The 22,677-nt window shown below is 58.0% G+C and overlaps 1 protein-coding gene across 1 annotated transcript; it reads left to right on the plus strand.

Moving 5' to 3' along the window:
• The first annotated feature begins 4,946 nt into the window (after positions 1-4,946).
• LOC129535530 (cilia- and flagella-associated protein 100-like) lies at positions 4,947-17,950 on the plus strand. Its single transcript, XM_088842029.1, is given in 21 exon segments — positions 4,947-4,982; positions 5,079-5,147; positions 5,257-5,449; positions 7,575-7,642; positions 7,714-7,877; positions 8,066-8,146; positions 8,445-8,514; positions 8,573-8,672; positions 8,972-9,077; positions 9,119-9,361; positions 9,965-10,056; positions 10,309-10,448; positions 10,537-10,682; positions 10,907-11,023; positions 11,500-11,551; positions 11,624-11,708; positions 11,711-11,774; positions 14,906-15,041; positions 16,002-16,207; positions 16,975-17,067; positions 17,840-17,950. Coding segments are annotated over 21 exon segments (2,277 nt in total). The 3' UTR covers positions 17,856-17,950.
• Positions 17,951-22,677: the final 4,727 nt, after the last annotated feature.

A 22,677-nucleotide genomic window follows, 5' to 3' on the forward strand; every position in this document is an offset into this window, starting at 1 on the left:
TGAAAAAGCATCCTGCTCTGTCCATAGGAGCAAAGGGGAGGGGTGCCCAGCAGGAGTCACAAACTGCCGTCATGGGTCAGACACGTGTGCTGGAACTTTTGTGGCCCGTTTTTTGCTCAGTCCTCTAAACTTCCTGGCAAAGTCAGTATAATCATCACAGGTGTGGGAGCTAAGGGTCATCTGGCAGGTGAGACCCCAGGGCTGGAGCCTCTGAAGTCTCCCTGGCCTGATGCCATGTGCACAGCTCTCACAAGCTGCTGAGTCTTTTGCTGTAGCTGTCACTTTGTGTCTCCCCAGAGCATGGCCCAGAATCCATGGACAATAGTTCTTCAGTCACTGAAGAAAAGAAGCAGCATGTGAAAAAAGGGAAAGGTAATTCTTACCTGGGAATGCATGTCCCATCAGTGGGAGGCAAACGCTCACCCTCAGGCCCCAGATGTCCTCAGATGTAGCTTCTGGTGGGAAGGATAGTGAGAAAAGGTTCTGTTTTCATTAGAAATTGGATTACTGAAACCTGAAATAACAGGAATGTAAGCAACAAAATAGGATTTAGTTTTTCTCCAGTAATGAGGAGTGTGGGAGGCAGACTAGGGCTCTGTGGAGCTCTACCAGAAGCAGTCCTACAAAATCTTCCAGGTGACCAGGTTCTAAGTCTTTCTGCTCCACCATTTACTTTTGGGTCTTTCAACTACAAGGTTGTTGCCTGGTCAAAAAATGGCTGTGGCAGCTCCAGCCATCACATCTGCTTCCAGACAGGGAGCAGGAGGAAAGGGAAGGGCTAACTCAGCCATCCTTGGGAAAAGATCTTCCCCAGAAGTCCCACCAACAGTTTCTTGCCACACTCCATCTGTTATGGGGCCATCAGTATCTGCAAGGGAAGCTGAGAAATGTAGCTTTTCAGTGAGTTGCAAGGTCACCGCCTGTTAGGAGATAGAAAGGGATGCATCTGGCAGCACATGCCTTGTCCTCTGGGCCCTGCTGTGTCCTCCATGCCTTGGCTTCCTGGACTCTCTCCTGGTTCCTTGGCTGTCCCCACCCCCACCCTGGCCTCACAAGCCAGTCTGCTCCTCCTGCAGAGGTGTGCAGCTCTGAGCATGTTGCCTGAGCCTGTCCTTCTCTGGCCAAGCTCCCGCCCTGGGGCTGGGCTTCCCCGTCCACCTTGCCCACACCCACTTCCTCCTCCTGTTAGTTATCAAAACCCAAACCTGCCTAGAAGTAGAGACTGGAGGTCAGTGAACTCGTGTGCTCATCACCAGATCAGAAGCAGACGAAATTTAGCCATGTTTGCTTCACCTGTCCTTCTCTTTTTTCGTCTTTGGCAGAATATTTTACTGTTTCAAAATTTGTTGTTTCTTTTGAAGTGTAGTTGATTTACACTGTTGTGTTATATAGCAAAGTGACTCAGCTATACACATATATACATTCTTTTTTATATTCTTTTCCATTATGGTTTATCCCAGGATATTGACTATCTGTGCTGTACAGTGAAAGTGTTACTCAGTCATATCTGACTCTTTGCGACCCCATGGACTGTAGCCCACCAGGCTCCTCTGTCCATGGGATTCTCCAGGCAAGAATACTGGAGTAGGTTGCCATTGCCTCCTCCAGGGGATTTTCCTGACCCAGGGATCGAACCTGTGTCTCTTATATCTCCTGCATTATAAGGTGGGTTCTTTACCACTCATGCCGCCTGGGAAGCCCTGTTTTGGCTGCATTGGGTTTTGGCTGGGTGCACGAGAGCTTTGTCTTCATTGTGGCGTGCGGGGTCTCTAGTTGGCAGCGTGTGAACCCTTAGTTGCAGCATGTGGGATCTGGTTCCCTGACCAGGGATCAGACCTGGGCCCCCTCCATTGGCAGCACAGAGATTGGACCACCAGGGAGGTCCCTGTGGCACATTGAGGCGCCACGTCTGAGGGAGAGCGTGAGGTGTCTTTTTCTTTCTGACTTCACTTCCTGTGATCATCGCTGGTTGCATCCACATTGCTACAGATGCTGCCAGGATAAACTCCAGACGTTATTTCACTCCTCCAGTGTGCATTTTTCAAATATCAGGACCTTTCTCACATGCCCAGCAGCAGATAACCAGGCCATCATCAGACTTTCCCGGTTGTCTCAGGAACGTCTTCCCACAGAAGACTTGTTCTCATCCAAAGTCAGTTGAGATCTGAGCACCTTCAGTCTTGTCTAACCGAGCAGAGCGGCCTCCGCGCCCTTTCGCCCTCTGTGCTTGCCTGGTGGGGACGTGGTCTTTCTAACCCTACAGCGTGTCCCCGTGGTGAGCACAAGCAGAGCGGCCTCCGCACCCTCTCGCCCTCTGCGCTTGCCTGGTGGGGACGTGGTCTTACTTACCCTAAAGCATGTCCCTGTGGTGAGCACGTCTGCTCCCTTCTTGGTGGTGTCACTGAGGCTGTGTCTGTGGGCCCTGCATTTCCTCTGGCTCAGCGTTAACCAGGGTGCCTGAGAGAACCTTTGTCTGCCTGTGTATGCACACACCCCTTCCCAGTGGGCAGTGTGCCTTCAGCTGCCTCCCTGGGAGCCACCTGTGAGCCCTGGGTTCAGCCTGATCCCGCATTGCCGATCCCAGCTGTTCACCCACCAGTTTCTTCTACCCATGATGCTTGCATTGAGCTGAGCATGGCATTAAGGGCCAGGGGTCTGCATTGTGGCTTGTCTGTCTGTCTTCACTGAGGTACCATTCCTATGCGGTGCAATGACAAACCTCCAGGTTACAGTTTGATCCATTTTGATAAATGTGTACAACTCTGTGTACAGCCTCCACCCTGTTTGCCATCTAGAATGTTTCCCTCCTTTCTCCCGAGGATGGATGATGGTCTGCTGTCCCCATCAGTTCAGTTCAGTTCAGTCAGTCACGTCGTGTCCAACTCTTCACAACCCCGTGGACTTCAGCACACCAGGCCTCCCTGTCCATCACCAACTCCTGGAGTTTACTTAAACTTGGGTCCATCGAATTGGTGATGCCATCCAACCATCTCATGCTCTGTTGTCCCCTTCTCCTCCCACCTTCAATCTTTCCCAGCATCAGGGTCTTTTCAAATGAGTCAGTTCTTCGCAGCAGGTGGCCGAAGTATTAGAGTTTCAGCTTCAGCATCAGTCCTTCTAATAAATATTCAGGATTGATTTCCTTAAGGGTGGACTGGTTGGATCTCCTTGCAGTCCAAGGGACTCTCAAGAGTCTTCTGCAACACCACAGTTCAAAAACATCCATTCTTCCATGCTCAGATTTCTTTATAGTCCAACTCTCACATCCATACATGACTACTGGAAAAACCACAGCCTGCCTGCCACCGGCCAGCTGCTGGGCACCCTCGGAACCCCTGAAGCTCCCCTTCTGTCCTTGTTCATCGCCCCACCAGTGACGGGGCTTCGCTGGCGGCAGGAGCTCCCCTCCCTTCAGTCCCCCAGAGCACAGGTCCTGTCGCCAATCTTCTCCCTTCCTTCTTTCGTCCTGCCTGGTCGTGTGGGACCCTTTTAGGTGTCTGAGGGCCTGGCTAGTTCAGCGGGTGCTCTGTGACAACCCTTCCGTGTGCACGTGCATCGCCGATGCGTTTGTGGGGAGAGATGGGTTCCGCGTCCTCCTGCTCGTCCACCATCTGCTGTTCTGAGGCTGTCTCCCCCGCGCGTACCAGGAGGACTGGAACTGCTGCTGGGATGTTAAACTTTAGAAGTTGTCACTGAACATCTACCAGAGCGACTGTACCAGCTCACAGCCCACCACCAGGTGTGAGGGCTCTGGTCACTTCACGCCGCTCCAGCCCTGGGCACCGGCCCTTCCTTTCTGGGTTACCTTTCTGGCATGCTGCTGGGCATGCGTTAGCATCCCGTGTTCCCCGTAACCAGCGAGGGGGACTAGCTGTGTTTACGGGCATTGATGATTCTTTGCTATGAAGCATCTGCCTTCGGCCCACTTTTCTACTCGGTTGTCTGTCTCCTTAGTTTAATGATTCCTGGGCTTCCCTGGCCGCTCAATGGTAAAGCATCTGCCTGCTAATGCAAGAGACGCGAATTCGATTCCTAGGTCAGGAACTTCTCCTGAAGAAGGAAACAGCCAATCTATTCCCGTATTCTTGCCTGGGAAATCCCATGGACAGAGTCCATGGGGTCGCAAAGAGTCAGACATGACTGAGCACATAGAAATTTCCTTTTAATTTGAAGATTTTTTTTTTTAATGATGAACCCTGTTTCTTCTAAATCGAGGGTAGTAGGAAAGCAACCATATTTTTAAGCACAGACACACTCACACTCATACATGCACACCCACACACACGCACACACTCACACTCTTGTACACTCACACACATTCACGCACAGACACACTCACACTCATACATGCACACACTCACCCCCCCACCGGCACACTTCCCCTTCATCCAGCAGCGGCGCAGCCTGGACCTCCTTCTCCCAGCCTGGACCGGCCTCATGGACCCTCTGCCTTCCTTCAGGGCCCCCTGCCCGCCCTTCCCACCCCATCCCCCCAGCACAGCCCCAGCCTGCTCACACTGAGGAGCCTCCCAGTGCCTTCAAACTGCAGACCTTTTCCCACTGGAATCCTCGCAGGTGACATTTTCCCAGTTTTATTGTACCAGGACACACAAATCAGTGTCCACCACACATTAGAGGGGAACAGGCGTTGTTACTGGCAGGACCAGTGGGATGTTGGATTTGACCAGGGGAAGCTGCAAGCAGGCTCGAGCCAGCAACATCCTCAGGGCCTGGGGGCAAGAGGGGTGGGCATTAGGCCACCGGGAAGAAATCCCCCCAACCTGAGACCCCCCAAGTGAAGGGCTGGGGCGCTGCAGATCCCCAGTGACCCCCCAGCCCCAGGTCACCCCCAGTAAGTAGCAAGCTTCCTTATCAAACTTGGAAACTCTGAATATCCAGCTTCTCTGAGCCTTGGTTTGTCAGATTTAGAAATCACAGCCCAAGACATGTGGTTTAAGTGTGAGCTTCAGAGAGATGAGGCAGTGAGCGTGTCCCTGCACCCCTGGACTGGAATCGCATCTGACCAGGGTTCTCCAGTTCCTCTGGTGCCCTGCCTGCCTGCACCCCATTCTCCACAGGGAGATGCCCGTCACCCCGGGCGCTTCCCCCTGCATAGGGCACACGCGCAGGCCCCTACACCCCTCCAGGTGTGCGCCTCTGCCTGTGCCTGTCGCCTGATGGGACAGGCAGCGGGGAGGGGCCGGGCCCGGTCCGTCCGTCCCCACCCGACCCTGCCCTCCCGCCCGCCTCCCTCAGGACCGGGAGCAGAAGAAGCTGCGGGTGCATGAGAAGATGACCTACTCGTCCAAGGTGTCTGCCAAGCACACCAGCCTGGGCTGCGAGCTGCAGCTGGAGGACGAGACGGAGGACCAGGAGGAGTGGGCTGAGCAGCTGCGCAGCTTCCACGAGCAGGTGGCCTGGAAGCTCGCCATGACCCGAGATGCACCCCGTCCCACACCCCGTCCCCCCGCCCCGTGGTCCCCAGCCCCGGTCTCCAGCCCTGGTCCCCAGGCCCACCTTCGCCCTTCCTGTACGATCAGCACTTTTAGAGGGCTTGAGCCATGCGGGGTTGTGGTGCTGTGTGTGTGTGTGTGTGTGTGGTGGTGGGGCAACGGGTCCTCTTCATGCCCGACCTCTGCCTCCCAGGCCGCAAAGATCAGTTCCAGATGCACTGCCAGCCTAGCAGCCTTTGAACCCTGGTGCTGCGTGCAGTCAGAGTGCTGACCTGCACCGTGAGCTCAGGCTTGACTGTTGTCAGATGAGGCGTCTCACTCGGCTCGTCTGTCTGGGCAAGTCAGCGTGTCCTGCTGCTGCCTCTTCTGCTGATCACTAGCCTCGTGGGTCCTGGGATTCAGGTCTTCACTCACTGCATGTAGTGAGAGGGAGCTGTGTGTGTGAACTGTTGTTATTTTCATCACCTGGTAAGACGTCTGAAGGGCTTCCCTGGTGGCTCAGATGGTATAGAATTTGCCTGCAACACAGGAGACCCCGGTTTGATTCCTGGGTTGGAAAGATCCCCTGGAGGAAGACATGCAACCCACTCCAGTAGTCTTGCCTGGAGCATCCGTGGACAGATGAGCCTGGTGGGTGGGCTACAGTCCATGGAGTCACAAACAGTCGGACACGACTGAGGGACAAAACAAGGAATTCCAGAGTAGTAAACATATGCATCAGTATTCGACCGATGAACTGTAAACCAATAAGCTTAAAGAACCAGTTGAGGTCAGGGTCCTGGACCCCTTGGACTACAGGGGCCCTGAATGTGAACATGGAGAGACCCCAGCCTCTGCCCCTGACACCTAGGCTTGTTATGTCAAGTGTGGAGCTCTGCCTGTGTCTTATCTCTGCCTCCACCGCCTGTTATTGCTAAGACCCGGGAGCCACAGGGGGCATCTAAGTGGACAAGACTGGACCCAGCAGGTCTGACTTCCTTGAGGAGCTCAGGACGGCCAGGCTAGGCGTCTCGACTTAAATCAGGCCTCCTGGACCACAGCACATCCTTCTGGAAAGGAGCGGGTGTGAAGGACAAGGCCAAGAGCCCACAGTTGCATCCGCAGCGGGGGCGCCCCGGCCCGTGCTCTCAGAAAGGCCGGGAAAGAGGCCCCATGGGCCTTGACCCCAACTGCGATGCCTCGCTGCTCGTGCTCCAGAAGGCGGCCCTGATGCCCACCCCAGCTTCCTCCCACCCGGCTGAACCCTGCCAGGATGGACTTAGCCTCTGGAGGCTTGTGCGTGTGCTCAGATGCCTGGTTGTGTCCGACTCTTTGTGACCCCATGGACTGTGGCCCACCAGGGTCCTCTGTTCTTGGGATTTCCCAGCAAGAACACTGGAGTGCGGTGCCATTTCCTTCTTCAGGGGATCTTCCCGACCCAGGGATCGAACCTGTATCTCTTGCATCTCCTGCCTTGGCAGGTGTTTTCTTTACCACTAGTGCCACCTGGGAAGCCTTGCTGGAGGCTTGTGCGTGTGCTCAGATGCCCGGTTGTGTCCGACTCTTTGTGACCCCATGGACTGGCCCACCAGGGTCTTCTGTTCATGGCATTTCCCAGCAAGAACGCTGGAGTGGGTGCCGTTTCCTTCTCCAGGGGATCTTCCCGACCCAGGGACCGAACCTGCGTCTCTTGCATCTCCTGCCTTGGCAGGTGGAGTCTTTACCACTAGCGCCACCTGGGAAGCCTTGCTGGAGGCTTAGGGCGCCCCAACTAGAGATCTTGCTGCCTTGTTTTCTCTCTCACCACCCCCTCCTGTTACTGTCCTGGCCAATAGACCTTTCATCATGACATCCAGCCAGGTGAAACTTCCAGAGGGGCTGTCCAGAGCCTCATTCTAGGGAGAAGGGTGCTACAAGCAAGAGCAACTCAAGTCGGACTCAAGGAGGACTTCCCACCTGGCCAGACTCCAGCCATGGAGATTGCTCCATATCTGCGCAGCCTGGAGGCGGAGCTCGCTCCGTCGCGGTCCCTGTTGTGACCCAGGCCTCAGGACTGCCTGGCTCGCGGGTCCCCGGCCACTGCCTGGGGGGGTTGCTCCCACTGCCCGCCCACCCCCAGATGCCTCATGCCTTGCGCTGCAGAAAAGAAGCTGGAGCCCAATGACATCAACAGCTACGTGGACCGGAACCAACAGATGTTTCTCATCCAGGTAGGCCGGCTGCCCCGTGGGCCCCACCCCCTGTCCCCGTGAGGCCCGCATGATGCCACTCCTGCCCTCAGTACGCCCTGGATATGAAGCGGAGCGAGATCCAGCAACTGGAGAGGCTGGCGGCCCAGGATGAAGCTGAGCTGCAGCGGGCAGAGATGTTCCTGGAGAAGGACGCAGCCTTGTTCGACGAGTTTCTCAGGGAGAACGACCGCAGCTCTGTGCAGGCGCTGAGAACGTGAGTCCCCCGCTCGGGCCTGGCCTAGGCCTGCATGCCCACCACTCCCCCAGCCCACCTGCAGCGGCCGTGGACGGACCCCTACCCTCAGTTCAGGTCCCTGCTTGGCAGCTCCCCCGCTTGCAGCCCCGACCGAAGGCAGTGTGGACACTCCCCTGAGCCCCTTCCCCTCCGCCCCCCGCCCCCAGGGCTGACAAGGAGTCCAAAGCCAAGATGGAGAAGATCCTGGAGGTTCATGAGCTGACCACCCAGATCATGAACATCAAGAGGTGAGTTCAGGGGGCGCACTGGCCCCGCCGTGTCTCCCAGAGCCCAGGGAGCTCCGCGCGGCACACCGCTCTGCACCCCGATCATGTCCAGGAGCCCAGGCCCTGCGGGTGACCGAGGCCAGGACACGGGACAGGGCTCACGCCGAGGCCTTTCTGACCCGGGAGTGGCGGTGACCTGCGGACTGAGCTGTGCTGCCCCGCAGGCCGGCCCTCTATCCTGCATGCAGGGTCCGGGTTGCCTCCCCTCCGAGGGGCCCAGGGATGGAGCCTGACCTCGCCTGTCCCCTCCCGGGTACAGCGAAATCTCCGAATCTGAGGACACGCTGCAGCAGCACAAGGTCCACAAGGACTTCCTGTACGAGCCGGAAGTGCCCCCCGGGAGCGGCTGGAGGAGCGGCTGGAGGAGCCGGGAGTGCCGCCCGGGAGCGGCTGGAGGAGCGGGAGGAGGAGCGCTTGGCTCTGACACAGGCCGCGGAGGGGGTGGAGGCCTTCGAGAGCCTGCTGCTGTCCTCAGTGGGGGACCAAGGTAGCAGGGAGGGGCTGGTGCATTCGTGTCCACTGGCCAGGCCTCCCCATCCCCCAGAGCCCCCCCACCTCCAGACCTCTCCATCCCCCCAGAACCCCCCCCAGGCCTCTCTATCCCCCAGAGCCCCACCCACCTCCAGGCCTCCCCATCCCCCAGAGCCCCCCCCAGGCCTCTCCATCCCCCAGAGCCCCCAAGGCCTCCAGGCCTCTCCATCCCCCAGAGCCCCCCACCTCCAGGCCTCTCCATCCCTCAGAGCCCCCCAGGCCTCTCCATCCCCCAGAGCCTCCTACCCCCCCCAGGTCTCCCCATCCCCCAGAACCCCCCAACCCCCACTGCTCAGCCCACACACTCTGGGAGGTCGTCGGCCAGCTCTCCGAGCAGCCCTGCCGCTTGGGGAGACCACGGGCAAGTGCCTGGGACTCTGAGGCTCTCCTGGCTTCCCACAGGACTGGAGACCAAGGGGAAGCTGAGCTCCGGAGATATGTGGCGGCCCCCAGCTGGAGGGGCCCCACTCTGGGCTGTGGGGATGGGCAGGTGGACAGCCCCCCTCTGCTTCCATCAGAGGGGCAGAGCCCCAAGAAGCCTGCCAAGCTCCTGCAAGTGATGCGGCTGTGCCAGGCACTGTTCATGACCATCAGCCAGCAGCAGGGCACCCTGCCCAGCGTGCCCAGTGGGGTGGAGTCCAAAAGGTGAGTGGACATGGGGAGGGGGTGATGGAGGAGACTGGCCTGCTGGGGAGCGGCCCCCAGTGGCGCCAGCTCAGAGTGCCTGGAACAGGGAAGAGGCTGAGGAAGGGCCATGTCCAGCCTGGAGGGTCTAGAGTTAAACGTAAGCCTGAAAATCGTGGTGTTTCCTGAGCAGACACTTACGTTCGTGTGATTTGGTGAACTTGAGCTTGGGGTGGCCCACGTGGGTGCTACTGGGACAAAGGTACATGGCGGAGGCAGCCGGAGTGGTACTTGGGAGAGGACCCACCTGCCCGGACCCTCAGAGTCCAGAGTGCTGGCCGAGGGGGCTGGCAGAGCCCCTGAACCTTGAAAGGGAAGCAGGAAGTGTCTGGATTTTCATATAAAATATCCCAAACTTTAATTATGACAGTTATTTTCAAGTCTTATGCAAAACACGGTAAGGGACAAACCAACCGACCAGATCCAGCTCTGGTGATTCACCCTGTAGCCCCTGCAAAACCCCCTCGGGGACCACCGAGCCACCCTGGGACCTGTCCTGAATGTCTTCCTGTGATTCCCTGACACCCCCCCAACACACACACACGCCGTGATGACTGACTGCAGGACCCGCCTGACCCCCCGCCGCCTCCGGGACCCCCTGCCCCTCCAGCACAGTCACTGTGCACCCCAGCCTCTCCGGGCGGACTCCCCACAAGGTGCGGAGGGGCAGGGGCGCCTGGCAGCCAGGCAGGGCTGCACCCTGGCCTTGCCTCAATTCCCCACCCTGGGGTCCGGGGCTGTAGAGGTCAGGGAGTTTCGGCAGGGTGCCGACACAATCAGACCTGGGTCTTGTACCTTTTTCTCTGATTTTGTGGTGCACGTGGCGGGTCACCAAGCGCACAGGCCAGGCACGTGCAGAGGTCAGCTCTGGTCCCCGTAACCCCTCCACGCCGGGCTGTGGTCTCCAGCTCCGGGATCGGATGTGCGTGTCTCCTCTGGCGAGGTGCCCTCAGCCTTGGAGCTCCTGGCAGCAGGGAAAGTCCCTGGAAGCAGAGGTCTGGGACCTCCGCCTGCCAGCCCCGTGACCACGGCCACCATGCACATCTGGGCAGGTCGCGGGCCGCACAAGGCACTTGGCTGGGAGGGCGAGTCGGAGCTAGAGTCCAGCCTGGCCCCAGGCTGTGTCCTCTTGGAAGGAAGAGCCTCAGAAGGGCGCCTTCCAGGCCAAGAGTGACCTTGGGCAGGTGACTGGCTTTCTGACGGCAGGGCTCTCGTGTGCCGATTCGGTGGCATCTGTGTGCGTGGGGCCCCCTGGTGGCCCAGACGGGAAATCCGCCCGCCAGTGCAGGAGATGCAGGTTCAGTGCCTGTTCTGGGAAGATCCCTGGAGGAGGAAACGGCAACCCATTGCGGTATTCTTGCCTGAGAAATCCCACGGACAGAGGAGCCTGGAGGGCTCTAGTCCACGGGGTCGCAGAGTAAAGTCAGCGTGCACACAGGCTGAGGCACAGGCCTGGCGGTGTCCTCGCCGTCGGCGGGGCCCTGTGACGCCAGCTCTGCGCTCCAGGAAGGCTGAGCTGGGGTCTCGGAGGTCTCGGCCCAGCCTCCTGCAGCTGCAAGCCGGCCTCACCAGCTCCGGGGGCGGCAGAGCCTGTGTGTCCATACAGGGTGCAGGCTGGGAGGAGTGACGGCAGCAGGACTGAGGTTGGCCAGGTCCCCCCAGTGCTTGCAGCCCTCATGGCCTTCCCTGTGGCCACTGGGCCGTGCGTGTCCAGCAAGGTCCCTGACGTGTGGTGTGGCACAGCAGCTGTGAGAGGGGCCAGCGATGACACGTACTAAGGAGGGAGCAGGGCAGGGAAGGCCCAGGTGGGAGGGAAAGAGCGGGGACCAGGGGGGTGGGGCCTGGCAGTGGGAGCCGTGGGTCTGAGGTTGGATTGGCTCCTGGATCTCAGGAAGGAGCTGCTGGGGCTGGCAGCCTCGAGGCGGGAGCCGTGCTTTATTCTAACCAGAGTGAGAGGGACTGACCGGGCGTGGTGTGACCGGGGCCACAGGAGGGGCCGAGAGGAGGCTGGGGCCATGGCCTCGGCTGCCGGGGGGACAGAGGACGGGACGAGGGCTGGTTGGGGAGGCGCCCCAGGCCCCGACCCCGTGTCCCCGCAGGTCCAGCTCTACCCTCCCTGTGGAGAACGACCTCGACAGCGACAATGGGGAGGTGAGTGCCTGCTCCCGTGGGTCTGCGGGGCGGGGCCTGCTGACCCGGGGCCTCACCTGGCTCTGCTCGCAGGAGCTGAAGCTATACTTCACAGACCCGCAGCAGCTCCTCGACGTCTTCACAAACCTGGAGGAGCAGAACCTGTCCCTGGTCCAGAACACCAGGAGATGGAGGAGGCCCTGGAGGAGCTGAGCTTCACCCTGAAGAACACCCAAACCCGCATGTAGGTCTCAGGCAGGGCTCCGCGGCTGGGTGGCCCACCTTGCCCTGTCCATGGTGCTGGCCCTGCCGGCTCTGGGGAGAAGCCGTGTCCTCTTGGGCCCGGAGCTGAGGTTCAGAGTGGGCCAGGCGGGTGGAGCCCTGAGGGGCTGACCTGTCCCCACCCTGGAGCAGCCTACAGTTGGAAGGGGGCATCTCCACGGACACTCCCCAAGGTGGTTCTATAATGATTATCTTACTGGCTCAGCAGTAAAGAATCTGCCTGCAATGCAGGAGCTGCGGGTTCCATCCCTGGGTTGGGAAGATCCCCTGGAGGAGGAAATGGCAACCCACTCCAGTATTCTTACCTGGAGAATCCCATGGACAGAGGAGTCTGGTGGGCTACAGTCCATGGGGTTGTAGAGTCCAACATGACTGAAGCGACTGAGCACACGCGCATTTATTTTACTAATGATTATAAAGATTAGCACTGTTATTTGTTATTTAATAGTAGTGATATGATCCAAGCTACTTGACTCTCCAGCCTTCGTCATGTGGTGTTTCCTGCCCAGCTTGGCTCAGAGTAAGTTTTCTGGAACAGAAAGAGGCATCAGTTTTATTAGCCTGTTTGGGCAGCGTCTGGCTCCAGGTGAGGCCAGCTGGGAGCAGGGGATCACCGCTTTACTCCCGAACCTTGAGTAAGCACCCACTCTGGATCAGGCCGGGGTCTGGGCCCTTCATAAATAAGGTAAACCCTGCTCCATGAGCTGGCAGCCCAGGGGAGCCGACTTCGAGGCGTGCAGATTTGCCTTGTGGGTAGTAACACATGCTAGGGGTAAAGGGTCCTATGAGGAGGAGGTTGAAGTGGAGGTTGGCGGCAGATGGGAGAGGGCAGGGGAGGCTCCCAGGGAGGGTGTCCTTTCAGCCATGGACTTCCTGAGTGATGGGACACCACAGGGAATCTTGGGGGAAGAGGGAACCGCGTGCAAAGGTCCTGAGGTGGAGCCAGCCCACAGCTCTGATCGCTTGTGTGCTCACGTCCTGTTGACCAACACCCTGCCTTGGATAATTTCCTGCCAAGAGTCTCCAGAATAATGCTGAAACACGAGCTCTCAGGAAAGACTGTTTCCTGCCAGTGCAGTAGGTACAACAGACTCGGGTTCGATCTCTGAGTCGGGAAGAGCCCCTGGAGAAGGGAACAGGTACCCACTCCAGTGTTCTTGCCTGGAGAGTCCCATGGACAGAGCAGCCTTGCAGGCTCCAGTCCAAAAGACTGGACTGGGGTCGAAAAGAGTCGGGTGTGACTGAGTGCACACACAGTGGGGAAAAGGCATCTTTTTATCCCAAACACCTGGGAAAGAAATAGAAGAACACAATTACCTGACCCCCCCCACATCTGGTCCATGTAAAAGGGGCGCTGGCTGCAAGGTCACTCGTGTCCAGGAGCTGGACGCAGAGGAAGCTCTAAGGAGCAGGCTGGACTCTTGACAGTCATGCACCACTGGGAGATGCGCCGCTGACTCTGCAGTGGACACTCAGGGTTGAGGGGAGGTCCAGCCTCTGTTCTTATCCTGGGTGCCCTGCTTGCCCCCCATAAGGGCCCAGGCCTTGAGGGAGGGTGTGTGTGAGCTGCAGGTGGTCCACCTGGCCACCCTCCTCTGAAAGCCTGGGAGGGCTGGCTGGACCATCTCCGCCCCTCTCGGACTCAGGCTCCTGGCCTCAGCCCCACAGCCATGGGGCTGCATCCTGGAGGGCTGCCAGGGGGCAGAGGCCTGTACTCCGGCACCCGTGCTCATGACAGAGGGCAAAGGAGCCGCTCCCATGGCACTTTGTCTAAACACAGGAAAATATCGGTGGTTCTGTTCACCTGGGCGGAGCCTCAGAACCACCGTAGGGAAAGGGGCAACTCTGGACCCCACAGGCACAGCTGGCTGAGCGACTAGTGTCCTGCTCACTCTGGTCAGGACTGGCATGCCGCTGCCCACACTGGCCAGACCCATGCCAACTATAAGAGCCAGGGTTTCTGCTCCAGAAACCCCAGCAGACAATGCATGTCTGCCATGACAGACTTAAGAAAAAATTAATATGTTTCATATAAAAGGTGATTGTTGCAATCCTAGTCCTAGTAAAAGTGGAAGTCGCTCAGTAATGTCTGACTCTTTGCAACCCCATAGACTATACAGTCCATGGAATTCTCTAGGCCAGAATACTGGAGTGGGTAGCCTTTCCCTTCTCCAGGGGATCTTTCCAACCCAGGGATCGAACCCAGGTCTCCCGCATTGCAGGCAGACTCTTTACCAGCTTAGCCACCAGGGAAGCCCCTAAGAGGATTAAAAACTTGGGCTCGGAAAACCCTGTCCAGTGAACGTCCACAGCAGCATTGTTCCCAAGAGATTAAAGGTAGAAACTGCCTAATGTCCACTGAAGAATGACTCTGGCAAAGCCTGGTCTCCCACGTGGTGGACCACAGTGGTCGTAGGAAGAAATGAGGCTCTGACCAGGCACGTTACAGGAGAGACAGACCTGAAAACAGTGCTGGGTGAAAGAGGCAGACACAAAGGGACAGACGCCATGGGGCTCCATGTTTATGTCCAGGAGAGACGGAGTGGAGAGGGTGGGTGAGAGTGACCGGGGGCTTCTCTCCAGTCAATGACACTGTCCTGAAATTAGATTATGATGGTCACGAAAAAAATTGGACATTTCAAAAGAATTTTATGGTGAATTCTGGCAAGCCACTCCATTACTCTTGCCTAGAAAATCCCATAGATGGAGCAGTCTGGTAGGCTGCAGTCCGTGGGGTCACTAAGTGTCGGACACGACTGAGCAACTTCACTTTCACTTTTCACTTTCACACATTGGAGAAGGAAATGGCAACCCACTCCAGTGTTCTTGCCTGGAGAATCCCAGGGACGGGGGAGCCTGGTGGGCTTCCGTCTATGGGGTCACACAGAGTCGGACACAACTGAAGTGACTTAGCAGCAGCAGCAGCAGCATACCTCAATAAGGCAGGTTTGGGTTTTCCCTTTTTTTTTTTTTAGCGTGGATTGTTAAAGATGTTAGATTTCCCCTGCATCTCACCAGGGCCTCTGAGGCTGGGGCTCTTGGCCCTCAGCATGTAGCAGGGCCAGCAGGCTCAGAGGTGCTGCTGCCCTTCAGGGACTGGGAGGTGAACCAGCTGAAGCAGTGGATCACCACACTGATGACGTCCATTGCCAAGGAGGAGGAGATGGCCGCGGAGCTGGAGCTCAAAGCCCGCATCTTCCATTTTGGTGAGTTCAAGGGTGTTCAGGAGGTAAGGACCCCGGATGGGCAGATGGCAGCGGTGGGCACGTGGCCATAGCCCCAGTGGAGGGTGGAGTCATCCCCACCAGAGGGGCCTAGACCGCGGGAGAGCCAGCCCGGAGGCACGTGGTTCTCCGGGGCTGCCGTGGTCCTTGCCACTCGCCAGGCTCTGGGCTTGACCCACAGGCACCACTGGACATGGCCCTTGGCCCCAAATCAGAACCAGCCGTGTGTTCACGCCCCATGAATGGGCAGCTCCGCAACACCCCTCCTCCATCCCTCCTTCCTTCCGTGAAATCATCTGCTTCCTAAACACTCAGTGCGTCTGGAAGTGACCCTGCAGGGAGGCAGGCAGGCATGTCCCCAGCCAGGCCAGGAGGGTGAGAGGACTCAGAGCACGGAGCCCAGGGGCCCAGGGCCTGCACCCAGCTTCCTAGTTCATTTGATTGCTGTTGAGAGCCTCCTGCCTCTCGGGCCAAGTACCTGGAGTCCCGAGAGCGGGCCGGGCATCTACCCCAGACTACCGGGCATCAGCTGTGCCCTGTGCCCCCTGCCCCCCGCCCCTCCCTCTTGGCCACCCCAGGGGACAGGTGTGTTGTGTCTTCTGAACATCAGAACAGGCTGAGAGAGGGGGGTCGTCTAGCCGAGCACTACAGAAAGCAGGCCACAGAACGTGGTCCCAGGGGGAGCTGAGGGCAAGGCAGGGGCAGAGTAGGTCACGGGGCCTCAGTGGGCACCCCGTGTCCAGGCAGGAGCCCCAGTAGGCACTGGGACCCGGGATCTGGCTGACCACAGAGGCCCAGGGCGTGGCCCTCTGCCCAAGAGAAGCCCGAGTGTCCAGCTCTGTGCCCCCTGACTTCCCGAGCACCCCCTGCTGGCTCGGCAGAGCCCCGGGAGGTCAGCTGGCTGAGGCATGGGGGCAGCCCGGGCCTGCGCGGCCCCACTGGAGGGAGGCCTGCCCACCTCACAGGACAAGCTGCTGGAGAGTCTGAACTGCAAGGTGCTGGACGTCTACCAGCACTGCGTGGGTGGCCAGCAGGAGTCCAGCCTGGGCACCGTGCAAATGCTGGCCACCATCGAGCACCAGCTGGACGAACTGCTTGAGAACCTGGAGCGCATGCCCCCAGCCCGCATCGAGCAGGCCGAGAAAGCCAAGGAGAAGGAGAGGCGCCTCCGGTGCGTGGGGGGCCCTGCACATCCCCACCAGCTCTGGACTGGCCCTGAGGACAGGGGCACGCCCTGGGGCTCCCCGCTGGGAGGGGGTGTCTGGCTCACACCCCACAGGCTCAGCCCAGTGGGAAAGGTCCCTCCGTTGGGAGAGGCATGTGGTGGCCTTAGGGACCCCGGGAGCAAAGTGATGGGCAAACCCCCACCTCCCGCACCCAGCCGCCGAGGAGAAGGGACAGTGAGAGGCACTTTGCGGGCAAAGAACTGTACTGCCCGAGCCCGGGGAGGGAAAGGGCCGGCCTGAGAGCCGCCGAAGGGGAGTCAAGGAAGGGTGTGCCCTGTGGGCCCGATGGGGTGCAGGCCAGTTCCCGGCCACCTGGGTCATTCGGTCCCAGCAGAGTCCTGAGGCACGGCTATCTGCGATCAGCCATGTCTTTCCCACACACAAGGGCTCTCCCCCTGGGTCCCCAGACCCTGCTCAGGCAGGCACTGCACAAAGATTTGGTGGCCTCAAGTACAGACAGACAGGAGGACTCGGGACTGCTGACCTTGCTGGGGCCTGGGCTTTCAAGGGTGGCGATGTATCAGTGACCAGGGAAGGGAAGCCTGGGCCTTCCGGGGGGTAGATGAGCCTCGAGCCAGGCCCTCCCAAGCAACCAGGTCTAGAGCCAGCAAGGAGATGGGGCAGAGCGGCGCTGAGGCCTGAGGCTGCGTGGGGAGGAGCTGGTGGCCTTCTCCGGGCCTCTGGTCGTTAACCTCGCCCTTCCTGCACCCAGACTCCTGGAGGAGAAGACGAAGCTGCAGAAAGAGCTGCAGGAGGAGCGACTGCTGCGCGCACAGGCGCGAGCCCAGGCCGAGTCAAGAAGAAGGTAAGCGAGGCCCCGAGGAGGCGTGGCTCGGGGCGTGGTGGTGTCGAGGGGGCGTGGCCAGGAGGGCTCGTGGCTGCAGACCCGCCAGGTTTCGCCCACTTTTGTAGACACACTTGCTGGGGTCCTGTGGGGAAACGGGTCACCAGAGCAATGACAGGGTGGAGCCAGGGTCCCCATCTCAGGCCTGCTCCCCCCACCTGCCCCTGAGGACCTACTTCCTCTGGGCAACCTCCCAACCCTCCCTAGGAGCACTGGTGCCCACAGCTCAGTGCCTCCCTGGGGTCCCACCTACATTCCAGCCAGACCCCAGGCCAAGGCCATCACCCCTCACTCACTGAGGGTCCCCCAGCCACTGCGTCCCCCACCCATAGCGTACGGGCCGGAGTAGCCACTGGCCTGCTGGACTTGTGGTCCCTGAAGAGTCCCGATCCTGACCCTGACCCTGACTCCGTGGACCCCACGGAGTCTCTCCTGATCCTCATGGCGAGAGAGATGTCCCTTTAGCCTGGCGTCTCCCGAGTTTCCAGGTGCCTTCTTCCTCCCCCGCCCCCACTCACCCAGGGCCAGCACCCTGGCGTGCAGGCCACATAGATTTCCCTACCCTGGCCCTCTCGGAGGCCCTGGCCTGTCCGCAGACCACACATGACCTCAGCCACCGGAAAGGCTGGGCTGGGCCTGGGCCCCAGGCTCCCGTGCGCTCAGGGCAGGTGTCCAGCCTCAGCCCGGGTACAGTGAGGCCGGGGTGCAGGCTCACGGCGTCCCCTCCCTGCAGCGGGGCAGGAGGCTAGTGTGCCAATCCCGGCCACCCGCCCTGAAGACCAAGGAGCAGTCCGAGCACGAGCTGATGGACAAGGACAGCGGGGAGTCGCTGTTCTTCTTCACGGAGCGCGCGGGCCTCCCGCTGGCTGCGCAGAAGCAGACGGAGGCGTGGGGAGCAGAGGCGGAGCCTGCACGCCCGCACGGGCCCCTCACCGCCCACGCTGTGCCTTCGGACTCACCTGAAATAAAAGCGGTGTGGCTTGGGCGCCTCCAGGCCTGTCTCGGGAGGCGGACACAGTAACAAACTCAGTCTCCGCTCATTGTCACTCAAACCAGGAAGTGATAAGGGTTAGAGGAAGAGATGGTTAGATGGCATCACCGACCGAATGGACTTGAGTTTAAGCAAACTCCGGGAGGTAGTGGAGGACAGGCAAGCCTGATGCGATGTGCTGCAATCCATGGGGTCCCAAAGAGTCAGACGTGACTTCGTGGCTGAACAGCAATGCTAAGGGGTGAGCCCGTTTGGACTTCCTGTCAGTCAGCTGCTGAGACAGACGTGACTGGGGTGGGATCAGTTGCCGCTCTGCACAGGGTGAGATGGGAGATCCGCTGCACGTTAACCTGAGGTGACGGGGTAAAAACTCCAGTGTAAACTGAGGTGATGTGTGGGGTCCCCCCTAGATCCACCCTGGGATCTTCTTCAGCTCCACCCAGTGCTGATGGGCTGTAGGATGACTCTCAGCGGCCAAAGAACAAGTGTGGGAACAAGCACGGTTCCTCTTGAGGTGAGACGTGGACTCAGAGCCGGGCTGTCTGAGACTCGTTGTGAAGTCCATCCATTTTCCACCTGAGGGATGCAGAGGGTCATCTCTAGGAGGAAACTGAGTGGAGGTGCGGGGTCAGCTCATCTCCACCACGGGGTGAGGTGTGGGGTAGCCCCAGCTCTGCAGTGGGCTGAGGCCTGGGGTCCACCCAGCTCGACCGTGGGGTGAGACGTGGGCTCAGACCCGGGCTGTCTGAGACTTGTCGTGAAGTCCATCCATTTTTCACCTGAGGGATGCAGAGGGTCATCTCTAGGTGGAAACTGAGTGGAGGTGTGGGGTCAGCTTGTCTCCACCACAGGGTGAGGTGTGGGGTAGCCCCAGCTCTACAGTGGGCTGAGGCCTGGGGTCCACCCAGCTCCACCGTGGGGTGAGGTGTGGGGTCAGCTTCAAATCCCCATGGGGTGAAGTGTGGTGTCCTCCCCAGTTCCACCGTGGGGTGAGTTCTGGGGTCAGCCTCCAGCTCCACTGTGGTTTGAGGTGTGAAGTCCACCCCAAACTCTTCCGTGTTGTGAGGTGTGGGTTCCTCCCCCAACTCCACCATGGGGTGAGGTGTGGAGTCAGTCCCAACCCCATTCTGGGGTGCAGTGTGGTATCAACCCAAGCTCTACCGTGGACTTAGGTGCCAGGTCTGAACCAAATTCACTGAGGGGTGCGGTGAGGGTTCAGCCCCAGCTCCACTGTGGTCTGAGGTTGGGGTCAGCCCTAGCAGCTCCATGGGGTGAGATGTCGTGTCATTCCCACCATGGAGTGAAGTGTGGGGTCAGCCCCAGATCCACTGTAGTGTGAGGTATGGGGTCAATCCGCACCTCTTCCGTGGGTTGAGCTGTGGTGTCAGCCCCAGCTGCACCAAGGGCTGAGCTACAGGGTAAGCCCCACCATGGGTTGAGGTGCGGGTTCAGCCCCAGCTCCACCGTGGGATGAGGTGTGGGGTCTGCGCCAGCTCCTCCATGTGATAAGGTGCGGGTTCAGCCCCAGCTCCACTGTGGGATGAGGTGTGGGGTCTGCTCCAGCTCCTCCATGTGATGAGGTGCGGGTTCAGCCCCAGCTCTACCGTGGGATGAGGTGTGGGGTCTGCTCCAGCTCCTCCATGTGATGAGGTGTGGGGTCTGCTCCAGCTCCTCCATGTGATGAGGTGTGAGGTCAGCCCCAGCTCCACCATGGTCTGAGGTGTTGGTTCAACCCCACTGTGGGGTGAGGTGTGGGGTCCTACCTTAGTTCCTCCATGGGGTGAGGTGTGGGGTCAGCCCCACCATGGGGTGTGGTGTCAGGACAGCCACACCTTGGGGTGAGGTGTGGGATCCGCCCCCAACACCTCTGTGGGGTGAATTGTGATGTCAGCCCCAGCTCCACTGTGGGGTGAGGTTTTCGGTCAGCCCCAAATCCACCGTGGGGTGAGGTGTCGGGTCAGGGCAAGGTCCACCATGGGTTGTGGTCTAGGGTCAGACCCAGCTCCACTGTGGGGTGAGGTGTGGGGTCAGTCCCCAACTTCTCCGTGGAATGAGGTGTTGTGTTAGACACCAGCTCCTTCGTGGGGTGAAGTGTTGGTCAGCCCCAGCTCCACCGTGGGGTGATGTTTGGGGTCAGTTGCAGCTCCACCGTGGGGTGAGGTTTTCGGTCAGCCCCAAATCCACCGTGGGGTGAGGTGTCGGGTCAGGGCCAGGTCCACCATGGGTTGTGGTCTAGGGTCAGACCCAGCTCCACCATGGGGTGAGGTGTGCGGTCAGCCTCCGCTCCACCGAGGGGTGATATTTGGGGTCAGTTGCAGCTCCGCCGTGGTCTGAGGTGTTCGTTCAGCCCCACTGTGGGGTAAGGTGTGGGGTCAAGCCCAGCCCCACCATGGGTTGGGGTGTCGGGTCAGCCCCGCTGTAAGGAGAGGTTTGGGGTCAGCCCCAGGACCGCTGTGGGGTGAGGTGTGGAGTCAGCCCCACCGTGGGGTTAGTAGTGGGATCAGCTCCAGCTCCACCATGGGGTGAGGTCAGGGTCAACCTCATCGCGGGGTGAGCTGTGCGGTCAGCCTCAGCCCCGCTGTGGACTAAGGTGTGGTAAGCGAAGAGTGGGACATGGCTGAGCGACTGAACCGAACTGAACCGAAGGGAAGAGAAGGGGACGACAGAGGATGAGCTGGTTGGATGGCGTCACCGACTCAATGGACATGAGTCTGAGCAAACTCTGGGAGACGGTGATGGACAGGGAGGCCTGGCATGCTGCAGTCCGTGGAGTCGCAGAGTGTGGGACACGACCTGGGGACTGAACGAACAAGAGGTATTCACAAGCAAAACTCTTTTGCTATTGCAGGGTGTGGCCACAAGGCGGCAGGCTTTTTTCATGCCCAGTTGTGATTACCTTGGAAATGAAAGCTTTTGAGTTTTAACTCAGGACTGTAATTTAATACGGAATGTACTTAAAGAAACACCCAAAAGCTTGTGTGTTCTTCCTGAACATTCTTATATTTATTTTAATAATTTTATTTATTTATTGGCCGTGCCATGCAGCTTGTGGGATCTTAATTCCCTGACCAAGGATCGAACCCTCACCCCCTGCTTTGGAAACACAGAATCTTAATCACTGGACTGCAGGGAAGTCCCCCTGAGCATTATTTTTTAAAATTAATCTTTATTTTTTATTGTAGTAACATTGATATACTATGTATTGTTGGTGGCAGGTGAACCGAATGTATTTTCTGTTTTGTCGTTGTTGTTCAATCTCCAAGTCATGTCTGATTCTTTTTGTAGGAGCGTTCCCTTTTCGCCAGGCCCTGTTACACTGGTAAAACATCTATTTGTGTATACATAAGTGTACATAATTACAAATGTCTAGGTATATAGATATATAAATGTCTGTATGCACAGATATATAAATACTTCGATATATAGAGACATAAATATGTATATACATAGACATATAAATATCTATATACGTGGAAGATGACTACACAGTGGAAAATGCAAGAGACAACCTTATAGACAAATTAAGTGATACAGATAGTGGCATTTATCAGTTCATACCAGGAGAGAGAAACAAACAATTTCAAAATAAAGAGAACAAATCTAACCACGATTCATGTAACTAGTTTTAATCTGGTGGTGATAAACCAAGTCTACAAGGGGAGTCAGTTCAGTTCAGTTCAGTTCAGTCGCTCAGTCGTGTCTGACCCTCCGCGACCCCATGAATCACAGCACGCCAGGCCTCCCTGTCCATCACCAACTCCCGGAGTTCACTCAAACTCATGTCCACAGAGTCGGTGATGCCATCCAGCCATCTCATTCTCTGTCATCCCCTTCTCCTCCCGCCCCCAACCTTTCCCAGCATCAGAGTCTTTTCCAGTGAGTCAACTCGTCGCATGAGGTGCCCAAAGTATTTCAGTCTCAGCCTCAGCATCAGTCCCTCCAATGAACATCCAGGATTGATCTCCTTTAGAATGGACTGGTTGGATCTCCTTGTAGTATAAGGGACTCTCAAGAGTCTTCTCCAACACCACAGTTCAAAAGCATCGATTCTTCAGCGATCAGCTTTCTTCACAGTCCAACTCTCACATCCATACATGACCACGGGAAAAACCATAGCCTTGACTAGACGGACCTTTGTTGGCAAAGTAATGTCTCTGCTTTTTAATATACTATCTAGGTTGGTCATAACTTTCCTTCCAAGGAGCAAGCGTCTTTTAATTTCATGGCTGCAATCAGCGTCTGCAGTGATTTTGGAGCCCAGAAAAACAAAGTCTGACACTGTTTCCACTGTTTTTCCATCTATTTCCCATGAAGTGATGGGACCAGATGCCATGATCTTTGTTTTCTGAATGTTGAGCTTCAAGCCAACCTTTTCACTCTCCTCTTTCACTTTCATCAAGAGGCTTTTGAGTTCCTCTTCACTTTCTGCCATAAGGGTAGTGTCATCTGCATATCTGAGGTTATTGATATTTCTCCCAGCAATCTTGATTCCAGCTTGTGCTTCTTCCAGCCCAGCGTTCCTCAGTAGATGATGGCAAATTCGGGAAGGGTCAGAGAGTGAAAACAAGTTAAATGTTTCA

Source organism: Moschus berezovskii, chromosome 12, assembly GCF_049115385.1.
Source record: "Moschus berezovskii isolate FMDL1 chromosome 12, NW_MosBer_1.0, whole genome shotgun sequence".
Lineage (NCBI taxonomy): Eukaryota > Metazoa > Chordata > Mammalia > Artiodactyla > Moschidae > Moschus > Moschus berezovskii.